Source organism: Hyaena hyaena, unplaced genomic scaffold (assembly GCF_003009895.1).
Source record: "Hyaena hyaena isolate Hyena2069 unplaced genomic scaffold, ASM300989v1 scaffold_412, whole genome shotgun sequence".
Lineage (NCBI taxonomy): Eukaryota > Metazoa > Chordata > Mammalia > Carnivora > Hyaenidae > Hyaena > Hyaena hyaena.
The window spans coordinates 1,407,399-1,424,506 of NW_024081043.1; the positions used below are offsets into that span (position 1 = coordinate 1,407,399).

Consider the following 17,108-nt stretch of genomic DNA (forward strand, 5'->3'; position numbering starts at 1 on the left):
TTACTTGTAGCTTCGAAAGTAAATCTTTCCATTGAGTGCAGTGAAATGCAGAACATACTCTAAACCAGCCAGGCGGATGTTTGATACTGTGGGGCCTCTGAAGAAATCTAGAAACAAATTTTAGGTTGTTAAAAAAAAAAAAAAAAAAAAGACTAACACGTTGTTAAATTCAGTTACAGACAGCCAGACTGTCGATGCCCCATTTTACACTGCTCACCTAAAAAGGTAAAAAGGTAGCACAAAACCTGGTCTCCAAAGACTGTTTGAGACTCTCATCCCTCGACCATTTAAGCTCATGACTTACTCTCTGTGTTTAGCTCACTAAGCTATGTAACTCTTCAGTTGTGAAGTTCTCCTTCTCAGCCAATGCTCAGCATAAGGGTCTATCACATTTATCACGCATGTGCACTTTTTTTAAAAATGTAAATCAAAGCATAAATTTTTTTATAGGAGACAGGTAGGTTAGGATGGCAAATTCCAATAAAAACAGCTGTTCAAACTTTGACTGTTAAATCAAATTGACCTTTATATTATGGTAGAAGCCAAGACGCAAGAAAATTCTAATAAGAAATCTCAATTGAATGTGCAAAAATAACAAACTAAATTGTTAAAGCCAAAAAAGAACCATTGAGATCCATGAATAGGATGTTTCCCCACTGGTGGCACATGAAGTGATCTTAAATGATACACAGGCAGAATAATCTACATGTAGTATTTATTTTTTTATCAGATACCATTTGCCATTCAAGGTAGAGACATAAAGTTTCTTTTTATGAAAAGTTTCTCTTTATAAAAAGAAGAGTCAGTATAAAGAAACATCTTTGGTGAACAACACCATGAATGCTATGTGGGCTTGGCTAAAGACATGAAGGTAGCACAAGAATGAAAGAAGTCTAAAAAAACAACAATCAAGTTTGGTTCCCTCATTTTATAGCTAAGAAGACTGAACCCCGAGAAGGCTAAATGTAAATATACACAAATAATATTTAGGTAAGAAAAAGTTACACATAAAGTTTACCCAACTTAATTAATTAGGAAGAGCTGCCCCAAGGCAAGTGATGTAGTAAACAGAAAAGTCATTTAATCCCAATCTGTAGCCACCCAGCATTGTCCTTCCCTCTTCCGATTAGCTCAGATGAGAAAAATCCCCTTGCATGGATATACACACCCTTTGTTGTTTGTTTTTCCTTTCTCATGGTTAACTAAAAGAAAACAGCTATTGTGTATAAAATAGGCACACAAGTGTGTATGCGCATGTATACACCACCCTTCCCTACTCCCCCGAACAAAATTCTCTCAGGGATATTTTTATAAACCAAGTACATACTTTTTCAAAGTAGTCTGATCTAAATTTGCATCATAATTAGTGAACAGGTTTCCCATGATTTTGTCAAAATATAACTCCTTCAGTGGCCAAGTTAATAAACCCCCTCATTGTGTTGGTTGCATTACTGAAGTCAGTCTTTCTGGGGAACAAGATAAGTACATTTCAGTTTCCCTGAAGCAGCTTTTGTAATGCAAATCAATGGTAATATGTGTTTTTTCCATAAACTTTTAAGAATGCAAAGGAAAAAATTGATGGTAGAAAGTTGTGTTTTTTTTAATGTTTATTTTTGAGAGAGAGAAAAATAGAGCGTGAGCAAAAGAGGGGAAGAGACAGGGAGACACGGAATCTGAAGCAGGATTAGCTCAGCATAGAGCTAATGTGTCAGTACAGAGTCTGATGATAGGCTCAAACCCATGAACTGTGAGATCATGATCTGAGCCGAAGTCAGACACTTAACCCACTGAGCCGCTCAGGTGCCCTGAAGTAGAAAGTTTTAAGAACACTGGCCCTTTCCTCACATCATACACAAAAATTAACTCATGATCATAACTAAACGCAAAACCTAAAACTCTTAAGATTTCAACAAGAAAATACCAGAAAAAGTCTTTGTGATCTTGGGATAAGCAAAGGCTGCTTAAACAATATAGAGGAAGAACATACCATTACAGGGAAAAAAAGATGGAAAACAGACTTCACAAAAATTAAAACTTCTGCTCAGCGTACCTGGGTGGCACAATCAGTTAATTGTCTGACTTTGGCTCAGGCCATGATCTCACCATTTGTGAGTTTGAGCCCTGCATTGGGTTGTCTGCTGTCAGCACAGCGCCTGCTTTGGATTCTCTGTGCGCCCCCTCTTCTGTCTGTCTTCTGCTCACATTCTCTCTCTCTCTCAATAAATAAATGTTAAAGAAAATAAAAGGGAAAGCTTCTCTTACAACAAAACAAAACAAAACAAAACCTTTCTGTTCTCTGAAAGACAAAGGCAAGCCACAGACTGGGAGGAAACATTCAAAGACTACATGTCAGACAGAGACAAAGGACCTCCCCCCTTCTCTCTCTCACACTCACACTCACTCTCACACACACCTTCCTTATTACACATATAAACATCCCTACCTAATCACTCAAGACAAATAACCTCCAAAAAAAAAAAAATAAGGCAAAGATTTGAATAGACACTTCACCAAAAATACATGAATGGCCAATAAGCACATGAAAAGATGCTCAACATCATTAATCATCAGAAAATGCAAATTACAATTTCAATAATAGCACTACTTTATTTCATAGATTACATTACTATCAGCATACAATATTCATTAGAATAACTAAAACTTAAAAGAATAGTCTACCAAGTACTGAAAAACGTAGTGAAACTGGAGCTCTTTATACACTATTGGTGGGAATGTAAAACAGTACCACCATATTGGAGAATAGTTTCTTAAAACATTAAACACACACTATTCAAATGACCATACCATTCCATTCCTAGCTAGGTATTCACCCAAAAGAAATAAAAATGTATGCCCTCACAAAAATCTGTATATAAATGCTCAGAGCAGCTCTACTGATAAAAAAAAAAAAAAATTTTTTTTAAGAGCCAGTACAAGCAGGGGAGGGACAGAGGGAGAGGGAGAGAGAATCTCAAGCAGATTCAAGAGAATCTCCATGCCCAGCCCAGAGCCCAACATGGGGCTCAATCTCAGGATGCTGGGATCATGACCTAAGCCAAAATCAAGAGTCAAATGCTTAACTGACTGAGCCATCCAGGCACCTCAAGAAATGAAAACATATACCCTCACAAAACTTTGTATATAAATTTTTTTTTAATTTTTTAACGTTTATTTTTGAGAGAGACAGACAGACAGACAGACATAGCATGAGCAGGGGAGAGGCAGAAAGAAGGGGAGACAGAATCGGAAGCAGGCTCCAGGCTCTGAGCGGTCAGCACAGAGCCCGACGCAGGACTTGAACTTGGAGCCCAAGTTGGCTGCTTAACCAACTGAGCCACCCAGGCATCCCCTGTATGTAAGTGTTCATAGTAGCTCTACTGATCAAAATCTTTGATCTAATCAAAAGCTGGAATCAACCTGAATGTCTAATGACAGATGACAAAATAAACTGTGAAACAGCCATAAATGGAATACTGTTCCTCAATAAAAAGAAACAAACTATTGATACACACAACAAATCTCAAAACAAATTGGGTGAAAGAAGCCAGACCAAAAAAAGTAATACTGAGTGTTCATACTGTGATTCTATTTATCTAAAGCTCTATAAAATGCAAACTAATCCATAATGACAGAAAGCAAACTAACGGTTGCTTAGAATACAGAAATAGGACAGCCTGCACAGGGACACAGGCTAATTTTTGGGTGTAATGAGTTCTGTATCTTGACTGCAGTGGTGTTTTCACAGGTATATTACATATGTCAAAAAACATCAAATTTCAAATCTTTAAATATGTATGGGGCACCTGGGTGGCTCAGTCGGTTAAGTGTCTAACTTTGGCTCAGGTCATGATCTTGTGGTTTGGGAGTTTGAGCCCCGCGTCGGGCTCTGTGCTGACAGTTGAGAGCCTGGAGCCTGCTTTGGATTCTGTCTCTCCCTCTCTCTCTGCCATTCCCCCACTCACACTCTGTCTCTTTCAAAAATAAACAAACATTAAAAAATATTTTAAATATTTAAATATGTAGACTTACCTGTATATAAATTATCCTTCAAAAGTTTTTTAACATGTAACTCAAAATGAAAAATTTAAAGTAGTCCCTAAAAATTGAAAACAAATGAACTGTGTATTGGCTAAAGAAAAATCATACAGAAAATAATTATTTCAAGTGACTACAAAACTGTGATCTGACCATATATTAACAGGATGTATTTTATAGACAAAAAGAATCGCAAAAAAATCCCAAAAGTAAAACAACAAAACCTTCAACTGCACTCAACAGTCACATTATGAAAGAAATGCATGATTGTGTTGGATCACTGAGAGCCTGGATTTTTGTCATGGATGAAAGGAGGTACGTATGTGAAGTCAATGAAGATCCTTGTGTCCTAAATTAGAGTTGGAAGTTTTGTATGAACTCAGGATATATTTTATCTTAACAAACAAGTCTTTATTTCACAGTTCCGTTCTCTAAAACGCCTACAATGACCAACCATGAAACAATCCCTGGCACCCAGACTGTGGTTTCTAAAATAATTTCTCATTTTAAAAATATTCAGGTTTGGGGTGCCTGGGTGGTGCAGTCAGTTAAGCATCTGACTCTTGATTTTGGCTCACACAGTTTTGCTCTCACAGTTTGTGAGTGTGAGCCCCATACAGGGCTCTGCACTGACAGCCCAGAGCCTGCTTGTGATTCTCTCTTTCTCTCTCTCTCTGCCCCTCTGCACATGTGCATGCTATCTCTCTAAATAAATAAATGAACACTAAAAAAATAAATGTTAAGGGCTGCTTAGAGAAACAGCTCATTTCAGGACAGAAGCAATGAACACGTAGGAGGAATGTGAAACACTGAAGGGGCAATGAATTAAAATGTGTTGAAACTCAGAACACTGCCAAAAAAGCTGAACTAAACTGGGCAGGAATGATGGCTAAGGTAAAAAGAAAGATACTAATGAGTAATGATAAAGATGAAAACCTGGTTAAATACATGTAAGGGGGTGGAGAAGAGGTAGATGATAAAGCCCCAGCATGGGACCTTTTTTTCAGTGGATCAATTCCAAGTAAATATAGGATCTCATGTGTGGCACTGTCCATGAGTAAACATGCTGAGGAAGGACACAGAAGGTTTACTGCGTGTTGACAGGAATGACCAAGGGATCCGCAGTTAGAGAATAGAGCAGATCCTGATTCTGCCACTTACTAACTATTCAACTGGTCTCATCTCCTTCATCCACAATATGAGAATAATATTGTCATAATATACTGAATGTCTGCCCCCAGCCCCCAACCCCACTGCTCTAAATTCGTATGTTAAAGTCCTAACCTTTAATGTGGTGGTATTTGGAGATGGGCTTCTAAGGAAGAAATTAAGGTTAAATGAGGCATGCCATAAGGGTGGGACCCTGGTCCCATAGATTAGTGTCCTTATAAGAAGAGATCCTAGAAAGCTGACACACACCCCCGCCTGCTTTCCCCTCCCTACCCTCCTCCCTGAAGGAAAAGCCAGGTGAGCACAAAGCAAGAAGCCAGCAAGAGTCCTCATCAAAAACTGTGATCTTGACCTTTCAGCCACCAGAACTGTGAGAAAATAAATTGTATTTTTTATTTTATGGGATTGAGCCCTATGTTGGGCTCTGTGCTGACAGTGTGGATCCTGCTTGGGGTTCGTTCTCTCTCTCTCTCTCTCAAAATAAATGAAAAAAAAAAAAAAAGGATGCACTGAATCTAAAAATAGATATTTTTCTATGAAGAAAAGCAAAACTACTAAAACTAACTACAAACCTAGATAGTATTTGAGAAAGCAAAACAGAAGCAAAATTCAGAACAAACTAAATGGGCACCTGGCATAAAAACACTAAAGTTAATAAACTAACTTTTCTTTCTGGCCAATTACCAAAAAAAAAAAAGAACTTCCTAAAAGGACAGAAGCCCTTGATAATATGCTCTTTCCCCACCACTCTACTTTACTGTATATGAACATAAAATACACACCAAGGAGTCTACAGCTGGCTTACTTCATATTTACATTAAAAACTCAACTTCCCTTAGGGCCTGACAATCTCACTTCATTCCTCTTTCTTCTTTCCCCAGATACTTTTTGGTTTCACTCCCTTCCTCTCACCACTGCATTATGTGGTTATTCCTGCCCTCTAGTGGAAGCACAAAATAATAAAGTTTTTATAAAAACCAATTACACAAAAGCAAAGGAAAGCTTTCTGTTACAACAAATATATATTGACAATTAACAATTATTATGGAAGAACTAGTGGGGGGAAAGGCAGAAATCTGGGCCAATGGAGTACAAGTACAAGAAATCTTAGCTAAAAACTATCTCTGATATTCTGGGGTTGTAATTTTGAAAGAAGAAAATGTTGGTCATTGTCTTTCATGTATGATTTTGTTTTCTTAATTAGTCAAGTATTCAGGTAAGAACCTATAGCAAAGACTACAATAAGACACAATAAGTCAATTGTTCACCATGGTCAAGACGGAGAGCAGAGGCAGAAAAGCTCGGGCTTTGATTTTGATTCTGGCCCATCTACTTAATAGCTCTTAACCTCTCTGAGCTTTCACGTTCCCATCTATGAAATGGAATATCCCTAAACTCAAGAGCTTTAGTAAGGATTAAACAGGTAACAGCAGTACTCAGTTTTCTAAAAATAGCCATTTTTTAAAAAAGAGATTTCTACACCCAACATGGAGTTCAAACTCACAACTCCTAGATCCAGAGTCATATGTTCTACCAACTGAGATAGCCAGGTGCCCCCAAAATAGCCATTTATTAATAAGATAAATGAGAGGTTTTAAAAATTGCAATCCTAACAATAAGACCATAAATAATAACAAGGAAAAAATGAAAGCAATGTGTCTGCTCACAACTGTTTTTCAGCTGGCTCAGATTTGTAAAGAACATGTATACAATTTAATTTATTTTTAGCATATACCCCACTCCATCAACTTTTCAAAAGTGATCTAGGGCAAAGTATATAAAATTCCAAAAGAAGGGCAACCAAAAAACTGTAGCAAAGCTTGTAAGAATGGTATAAGAAAAGCTCAAATGGAATAAATTATTTAAACTTTAAAAAAAAGCTACTGAGTATCAAAATAGTTCATATCTCTAGGCACAAACCATATTACTTTTCAGAGTTAGAAAAGAGCTGGCAAATATGATCACAAAATATTGAATAGAATTAATACTAAGAACCTTTAAGAAATCACAGAGAAGAGGGGCACCTGGCTGGCTGAGTTGGTTAAGTGCTGACTTTGGCTCAGATCATGATCTCACAGTTTGTGAGTTTGAGCCCCGCGTCCGGCTCTGTGTTGACAATTCAGAACCTGGAGTATGCTTCTAAATTCTGTGTCTCCCTTTCTCTCTGTCCTTCCCACCCCCACCCTCAAAAATAAACATTAAAAAAAATTTTTTTAAAAAGGGTAACTTGTGAACACAAAGGATGCAATCATTACAGACGTCCTTAGGAACGAGTGTAATTCATCATGAATAAGTCATCTATAAGACAACCTTACGAGGTTGTGAGAAGAAAGCAATACATATAAAGCACCTAGTACATGCTTCGCACCTAGGATCGATCACAAGGATGATAAAAAAAAAAGGAGCCAGGAAGTCACCAAAGGTTTCCTGGGAAAGAAACGTGATCTGAAACTTGCAAGAATGGAAGAAACTAGGTAAATAAGAATGAAATCAGAAAAGACAATAGGAATGTGCACAATGTATTTTTAATAAACCACTTTAAACGGAAAAAAAGAGGAAGGAAATTGGGAGAGAGGAAAAAAGTTATAAGGGGTTAGAGTCTAAAAAATCGTGCCTATAAGACTAAGAAAAATAGAGGTTTTTTTGTTTTGTTTTGTTTTGTTTTAATTTTTTTTTTTTTAATGTTTTATTTATTTCTAGGAGAGAGAGAGAGAGACAGCAGGGGAGGGTCAGAGAGAGAGAGGGAGTCACAGACTCTGAAACAGGCTCCAGGCTCCGAGCTGGCAGTCAGCACAGAGCCCGACGCGGGGCTCGAACCCGCCAACCGCGAGATCATGACCTAAGCGAAAGTCAGACGCTTAACTGACTAAGCCACCCAGGCGCCCCAGAAAAATAGAGGTTTTTGAGTTGGAAGTGGATGATGTACAATAATCTTGAAAATTTAACTTTTCAATTTTCTAAATTTAATGATGCCAACAAACAGAAAATGGGTACAAGCATTTTAACAAGTGTAAAATGCTTTATAAACAGGTTGACAATGAAGTTACTATAGCATCAAAAAATAATAATGATCTTTGCAGTATAATATCCCTTTAACTCTCCCTTGCTGCTAGTGGGGAATACGGAAAATAATGAAAAGGGGGAAAAAAGGAAAGAGACCATAAAGAAGATGTATAGCCACAGTGAAGTGCCAAAGTGCCACCAATGACAGTTTGACTACCTACTTGAGCACCCATGTGGAAAAGTATTAAAATACTTACCAATAAGAAGATTTTTTAGCCTTCTGTAGTCTTCTGTTACATCAAAATCATCACCCGCAAATATTAACATGGGTTTTGTTCCCTCAGGACATTTACTATTCTATAAAACAGGAAAAATATAATGCTGTAATTTTCAATTCTAAACTGTTTATAAGTTATTTGTAAAGTAGCCAATACTTACACACAGTGATTAGTTTTAAAATTTAAACTATCCTAAAACTACGCTTATGAATACTGATTAAATTCTAAAGATTTAAAACTACAGTTGCAACTTTTAAACTAAAAAATTATTTTCCATTCCACTCCCTGTACATTGCCAAATCAATAAGTGGTCAAGGAATGATATAAGCTACGTTTTTAAAGTTATTCAATACAAAGAATAAAATAAAAAGCTAAAACTGCTGCAAAACATACACAGGCCTTTAACAGCCAACATCCCAGAGTCTAAACAAATTTAACTTCTTTGAATCATTTACTACCACTGTGCCTTTCCTACTGTGTCACATAAACAGTATTTGAATGAAAGCTAGACTAGACTACCGACTACACATTCACATGGGAAACAAGAGAATTTTATACAAGCTATACAAAGCATGGGCAATCTTTACTCAGCATGGTTGAGGTTTTTACTGTAAAAATTATTTTGTCCAGTTCTGGATTTTCTGTACAAAGAAGAATGTGATGTGAATAATAAGAACCTTTAAAAGCCACCAAAATAAAAGAAAAAAATCTAACAGAAAGAACTCTTTAACTGAATGATTAATTTATGACGGTGAACAAGTGTTAATCTGAGCTTCCCACTGATTCTAGCACCTCTACTCTGATATCAATCAAAACTGGACAAAGCCAGAAGCAAACAAACAAACAAACAAAGAAAAAACAGGACAGAAAACAAACCTCCTCTGTCCTAGGACCAGAGGTCACCTGTTACCTCTTCCTGTTCACTCTTGTTGACATTCTCTGCTTCCAAACTCTGAACCTTAACTCTCTCTACTTAGGTGCGCCCACAATCTGTGTGATCTAGGGCCTGAATAGACCTTCTAGATCCAATGACTCTTCCATGTTCCATCTGTGCCTACCTGACCCTGATACTGCTACCCTTAGGAGTATGGAGGCTATTTAAGTACACAGAAGGTAACGGGGCACTGGGTGGCTCAGTTGGTTAAGCACCAGACTTTAGTTCAGGTCATGATCTCACGGTTTGTGGGTTCGAGCCCCATGTGTCGGGGTCTATGCGGACAGCACAAAGCCTGGAGCCTGCTTCAGATTCTGTGTCTCCCTCTCTCTCTGCCCCGCCCCCACTAACGCCATCTCTCCCTCTCTCAAAAATAAATTAAAAAAAAAAAAAAAAAACCCACAGAAGCGAAACAACATCCTGACCACAATGCGTAACAATAAAAAATATCATGTTATATCATGACCCAGTACACACCTCATAAAAATATAACTGAACAAGTTATGTGAAACAGTACTTAACATGTTGGTCACTAATATTTTTCACAATGTGTAAACCAGAACTAGAAGAAACTACAACAGGTGAGCTTTATTTGAATTGTCTAAAAGGCACTAAAAACTCAAAATATTACATAAGTACTATGATATAATATACTAAAAACATCATATTTATGTGACGTCCTTGAACTAAATTTCTGAATTACGGTTTTTTTAAAACAAAGGGAAAGAAAGGAAATAATTTTTTTTAGGTTTATTTTTTAAAGGGGGGGGTGGGGGAAGGGGCAGACAGAGCGACAGAGGATGTGAAGCAGGCTCTGTGCTGACAGCAGAGAGCCCAGTGTGGGGCTCAAACTCATGAACCGTGAGATCATGACCTGAGCTGAAGGCTGATGCATAACCCATTGAGCCACGCAGGCATCCCAGAAATGTTTTATAAACCATATACAAACTTTCCAAATTAAATATCCCCAGGCTCCTGCAATGCATCTTATCTTACCTACAATAAGACCACTGGCCTGGGGGGGATGGGCATGGAGGAGGACACTTGTGGGGATGAGCACTGAGTGTTATGTGGAAACTAATTTGACAATAAACTATTTGTAAAAAAAAAAAAATTAAAAAAATATATAAAAAAAAGAAGAAAACAAATATAAATAAATAAATATTTGTTTAAAAAAGAAAAAAAAAGACCACTGGCCTTAAATTTTAATCATTTCATCCATTAAGGCTTATTTTATGTAAAATAACCATCCCTAAAGGTTTGGCCACATCTTAGAAAACAGGCTCCAAGAATAATCAGTTAATTTACTGGTAGAATCAAATCACCTCTCACTTAAGAGTAAACAGGAGGACGAGGCTTGGCTTGGCAATAAAAGTAGACAAGTGGGGTACCTGGGTGGCTCAGTCAGTTAAGCGTCCGACTTCAATTCAGCTCGGGTCACGATCTTATGGTCCGTGGGTTTGAGCCCCACGTCAGGCTCTGTGCTGACAGCTAGGAGCCTGGAGTGTGTTTCGGATTCTGTGTCTACCTTTCCCTCTGACCCTCCCCTGCTCGCGCTGTCTCTCTCTGACTCTCAAAAATAAAGAAAAAAATATTAAAAAATAAATAAATAAAAGTAGACAAGTGAGAAAAGAAATACCATGGAGAGGTCCTTAAAAATAAGGACATAGAAAAGAAACAAATATGAAGAGAAAGTATAACAAACAAGCAAGTCCAAAACGAACTAAAAAATAAGCCATAATGGAATAATGAAGTAAAAGTGAAGCTCTGGCTAACAGTCTAGGTAAGGACTGCCAGTGTAAGCATAGCGTCATCAGTTGGTGACTGTCAGAGTTGTGGATAGGCTCCATAAGTGAAAATTTAGTATTCAATTTAAACGGTTCTTGTTAAGAATGAGACCTGAACAAACAATAATGGTCTTGTGACCTGGTACAGAAGCTACACAACAATGCAAGTACTTTTTTGCTTGGGAAGTGAAATGGAAAACACAGAGAGGCTGGCTTGCATGCATCAGCCAGTGCTCACACCCACTACCTGGACACCAAGCCAGATATGCTACTTTTCTCCAAGGATTCACACACTGCCCTAAAGACAAACTAATAAAATGACAGTTTCCACCATAACAAGGCATCACAGCTTATATACTTTACCAAACACCTTCCAAAATGTTATCTTCACTGATAAATATTTTCACATATATAATCTCATTTGATATTGCTATACCTATTTAATACTTGATTGCATTGGAAGGTTAAGGAAGTAATTTATCAGGTCACAAAAGTCATCTAAATGGTCAACACAGGTCTTCAATCCAATTGCTCTGTCTCAAAATCCAATCTCAGGCCATTGTTTGACCCTATACCTGAAGAAGCTGGTGTAGCTAAGTAACATCTGGTAAGAGCCTTTTTTCAAACCCACAGAAAACTTGGAAGGCATGTCCTCTTTTTAGGGGAGACTAGGAAAAGGAGTCACAATACATTTTACAATTCTTTCAACTATACCATGACCCTCAAAGACCCATAAACTAAGAACAATTATGTAACTTTCCATTACAAACCTCAATATCCTCTTTCAAAGTACTGTATGTATGACTCTAGAACACGAATGGAATTCCTCTGAGCCTCAATCTCCAACTCTATCCAATAGGGAAAGTAATTTCAGCCTTACACAGGGTAGCTATAAAGTCTAAATAAAATAATTATTTGATGGAACAGATTAAGCCAGAGCAGAGTTCTGAGGGAACAAAGGCCAATTTGGACCTAGGAGCTAAATTAGGACAGTTTTCTTGCTTTTCTAAGACTATGTACTACTTTTTATTTAATAATCCCATGCAAACAAAGGAGACACAAAGATGCAAGTCCTGAAGGGAAACACTGAACTAGCATTTTGGTGGTCGGCAGCCAAAATACTACAGGACCAGCCACAGTGTCATAGATTTGGAACAGGGCTCACTTTGGAAATAAGTCAGGCAGAAGAGGACAGATACCATATGTGTGCACGTATAGGAGGATTAGGAGGAACTTAATGGAGGACCATGGGGGTGAAGAAGGGGGGAAATAGTGGGGAAGAGGGAGGGAGGCAAACCATGAGAGACTCTTGAATGCTGAGAACAAACTGAGGACTGATGGGGGTGGGGGGGAGGGAAGGGGGGTGGTGGGCATGGAGGAGGGCACTTGTGGNGGGGGTGGGGGAAGGGAAGGGGGGGATGGGCATGGAGGAGGGCACTTGTGGGGATGAGCACTGGGTGTTATATGGAAACCAACTTGACAATAAACTATTAAAAAAATTTTTTTTAATTAAAAAAATTTTTTAAATCAAAAAATAAAAGATAAAAAAAGAGAAAGGGCTCACTTTGAAACTCTGGTATTTCTTTATCAAAAAAATTTTTTTAATATTATTTTTGAGAAAGAGACAGAGTGCTAGTGGGGGAGGAGCAAAGAGAGAAGGAAACAGAATCCAAAGCACTCCGGGTTCTGAGCAGTCAGCACAGAGCTCGACTCAGGGCTCAAACCCATGGGCTGTGAGACCATGACCTAAGCCAAAGTCAGATGCTTAACCAACTAAGCCACCTAAATGCCCCAGAAAACTCTGGTATTTCTGAGGTTCCATGAAATAGGTGCTGTGACAAGGGAGAGGACAGCATTTAAACTATGATCCTAGACAAGAGTTAATAACCACCTTGAATCTAACTGCCGGAAGAGCCAAATATATATTATATGTTGATAACATATCTCTTTTTAAAGTAAAAATAAAATGAGGGAGTTTCCACAGCATGTAAAGGAACAAAAAATTTTTAATACAATGTATTTTCTAGCTTCCTGTCTTTATACCAAAATAAAGTAGTGACAATCAAAAAATAAAGATAAAATGAAATTTACTTTTATCTCAGAGGACACTAGAATAAAAAGTTTTTTCTTATTTAAGCTAGAAAATTGTAATAGTACTCTTCACCACAAGATGTCACTATTGCCCAAGAGCAACATTACAAAATGTTTTTTATTTTTATGAGTATCTTACCTTGATATCGTTTAGAGAGACAAACTTCTCGACACCTAATTCGATCATATCCAGCACATGGTAGTCATACATACGACCTAGAAGGAAAATACATTTTCTTTTAAACATTTATTTTTCCCAAAGAGCCACCTTATGTACCCACTTAATTTGCATGTTCAAAATGCTAACATCTCCCTTTTTTTTTTTTTCCCCTCCTTATACCCCATCAAACATGTCCCCTCTTTGATTTTGAACTCTACTTAGAATAGACTGTTGCAATCTTGGCCCTGAAAGGATCTTGGAAATCATTTAGCCAAACTTCCTTATTTTATAGAAGAGTAAATAAAGGCCCACAAGAAGTAAAAGGGCTTGCCTAAGCCAATGATGATACCAGACCAATACTTACCATTGAAGGGTTAATTTATGTGGGCAGGTAGGCTACTTTCTGTTTTTTTCTCTAACACTTATTTAAGATACATACATTTTATATTAGGAATATATCAGCAACTTTCGGTAATAGTATTTACATGCCTATTCTTTACCTGCAGTCTGGCAGATAAAAAATTTCATTCAAAGTCACAAGGAAAAATTTTTATTTTTTTTATTTTTTTTTACAAATAGTTTATTGTCAAATTAGTTTCTACATAACACTCAGTGCTCATCCCCAAAGTGCCCTCCTCCATGCCCATCCCCCCTCCCCCCCACATCCATCAGTCCTCAGTTTTTGTCAGCATTCAAGAGTCTCATGGTTTGCCTCTCTCCCTTTCCCCCACCATTTCCCCCATTCTTCTCCCCCATGATCCTCAGTTAAGTTCCTCCTAATCCTCCTATACATGCAAACATATGATATTTGTCCTTCTCTGCCTGACTTATTTCGCTCAGCATAACACCCTCAAGGTCCATCCATGTTGCGACACAGGGCAATGAGAAACAATGAAATCTGGCCATGTGTCGCAACAAGGAAAATTTTTAAAAACTAGTTTAGAGCTTACTTGTTACTCCTGAAATTTCAACACCATCAATTAATCTGAGTCACAAACAGACTCTGTAAATAAAAACATCAGAAAGTAAATGATACTTACCTATTACTAGATTATTTGGCCGCTTCTTATTATGGGAACCAAACATAAATAAAGAGCAATCTGACTTCTTTGAAAAGAATTCCTATAAAACCAAAGGAATCCCAATTAATGCATAAATATAAGAACTTTAAGAACTGTACTTCTGGGTTCACCTGGGTGGCTCAGTTGGTTAACACGTCCAACTCCTGATTTGGGCTCAGGTCATGATCTCACAGTTCATAGAACTGAGCCCTGCACTGGGCTCAGCACTGACAGTGAGAAGCCTGCTTGGGATTCTCACTCTCACTCTCTCTCTGCCCCTCCCCTGCTTGTGCACACATGCATGTGCTCTCTTGCTCCTTCTCAAAATAAATAAACTTTAAACTTTAGTCATAGTTTTAAAAGTATAAAAGTCTTACTTCAAAAATAAATAAATACAGGGGCATCTGGGTGGCCCAGCTGGTTAAGCATCTGACTTTGGCTCAGGTCATGACCTCACGGTTTGTGAGTTCGAACCCTGCATTGGACTCTGTGCTGACAGTGGGGAGCCTGCTTGGGATTCTCTCTCGTGCTCTCTCTCCTACTCACTCTGCCCTTCCCCCCCAAAATAAATAAATAAACTTTTAAAATTAGGTAAATAAATAAGTCTTATTTCCCTTCCACTTTACACCAAAATTCCCTCATATAGGATGATTTCTAATTCAAAACACCACAAATTTACTAAAGGAATAGTGCTGTCTTGAATCAGAGATTCTTAGGGTGCCTAGGTGGCTCAGTAGGTTAACTGGCCAACTTCAGCTCAGGACATGATCTCACAGTTCATGAGTTCGAGCCCCGCGTCAGGCTCTGTGCTGACAGCTCAGCGCCTGGAGCCTGCTTCAGATTCTGTGTCTCCCTCTCTCTCTAACCCTCCCCCGCTCACCCTCTGTGTCTCTCTCTCTCAAAAAAATAAACATTAAAACAAATTTAAATCAAGAGATTCTTGTACTCACCAATGATGTCTGATCCTCAAATGGTCTTGTAATGTTTTTCCTAAGAATATTTTTAAAAGGTTACCTTAATTTTAATAATCTTAATAAGCATTTCACCCATAACAATTAAGTAATATTTTAAATAAAGATAATTTTATATTCAGATAATTTTACATTCAGATAAATGAAGCTAGAGCAATATTCATTCACTCAAATACATTATTTACTGCCTATTATGTGCCAGTCACTGTTGTAAGAGCTAAGGATACTAGAAAACAAACAAGATCCTTGCTTTCATGGAGCCTACATTCTAGTGGAAAAATAAAAATTTCAAAAAAAATAACTAGTGACAAAAATAAAATAGGATATTGTGTTAGTTATGAAGAGTGGAAAATGACTATTTGAGCTGAGATGTGATAGATAAGGAATAACTCACTGAAAAGTTCTGAGGCTGGGGTGCCTGGGTGGCTCAGTTGGTTAAACATCCAAGTCTTGATTTTGGCTTGGGTCATGATTTCATGGTTCATGGGTTTGAGCCCTACTCTGGGTGGAGCCTACTTGGGATTCTCTCTCTCTCACTCTCTCTCCCTCTCTCTCTGCCCCTCTCCTACTCACACTCTCACTCTCTCTCTCAAAATAAATAAACAAACATTTTTTAAAAGAAAAGGAAAGTTTTGAGACTAAGGATATTCTAGTAAGAAGGAACACAATAAAGATTTGGAGATGGAAATAAGCGTAGACTATTCAAGAAATGGAAGGAAGGCAAGTATCACCAAAGCTTAGCAGGCAAAGTGAAAATGGTGGGGCATGAGGTCGAAGATGCAGACATGGCCCAGGTTATGTAGGGTCTTGCTGGTCAAGGTAAGGAATGTAGATATTAAATATAGTAACAGGAAGCACTGAAGAGTTTCAGGCAGAAGAGTGATCTGTGACTGAACTCAAATTTCCCTTTTATTACTTTTTTAAAATCATAATCACTTTAAATTTTTTTTTTATTTTAGAGAAAAAGAGAAAGAAAGAGAGAGTGCACAAGCAGGCGAGAGGGGCAGAAGGAGCATCTCTACCAGGCTCAGCACAGAGCCTGATGTGGGGCTCAATCCCATGACCCTGGGATCATGACCTGAGCTGAAATCAAGAGTTGGATGCTCAACTGAGCGAGCCACCCAGGCGCCCTTCAAATTTTCTTTGTAAAGGACTGTTCTGTCCACTGTGTGAGAAAGGAATGTAGTTATGGCAAGAGTGAAAATAATTAGCAAGAAGCTATACAGTAATCCAGGAGAAAAAGAAAAAAACAGCGTACGGGACCAGGAACACTAGTACTGGAGCTGGAGAGGCAGTAGAACCTGCTATCTTTCATGCAAAAGGAGAGAAATACAAATATATATTTCTCCTTGCTTAAATATGCGTAAAGAAATTCTGATAAAATATATAAGAAACTATATACTTTCACTTATAATTTCTGATTTCTCATGTAAGTGAAGTCTCAATAAATTTATTTATAAAATTATAAATAGTTCATATATATATTTATGAACTATTATATATGAACTAAAAAAATATATATTTATATATATATTTATTATATATGAACTAAAATATATTTATAAAGTTATATATAGTTCATAATTTTTACGAAGCAAAATCTTATACAACATCTTAA

The 17,108-nt window shown here is 37.6% G+C and overlaps 1 protein-coding gene across 2 annotated transcripts in view; it reads right to left on the bottom strand.

Annotated features, from left to right (window-relative positions):
- The window catches only part of RPF2 (ribosome production factor 2 homolog), a 35,220-nt gene that overhangs the window by 7,192 nt on the left and 10,920 nt on the right, over positions 1-17,108 (bottom strand). For both annotated transcript variants that reach the window (XM_039252197.1, XM_039252198.1), the window contains 5 exons: positions 15,470-15,509; positions 14,499-14,580; positions 13,438-13,514; positions 8,466-8,565; positions 5-107 (listed from right to left, as the gene is read on the bottom strand). In XM_039252197.1, the coding sequence (XP_039108128.1) occupies positions 5-107; positions 8,466-8,565; positions 13,438-13,514; positions 14,499-14,580; positions 15,470-15,509 (402 nt within the window). The remainder of the gene's footprint in view (positions 1-4; positions 108-8,465; positions 8,566-13,437; positions 13,515-14,498; positions 14,581-15,469; positions 15,510-17,108) is intronic.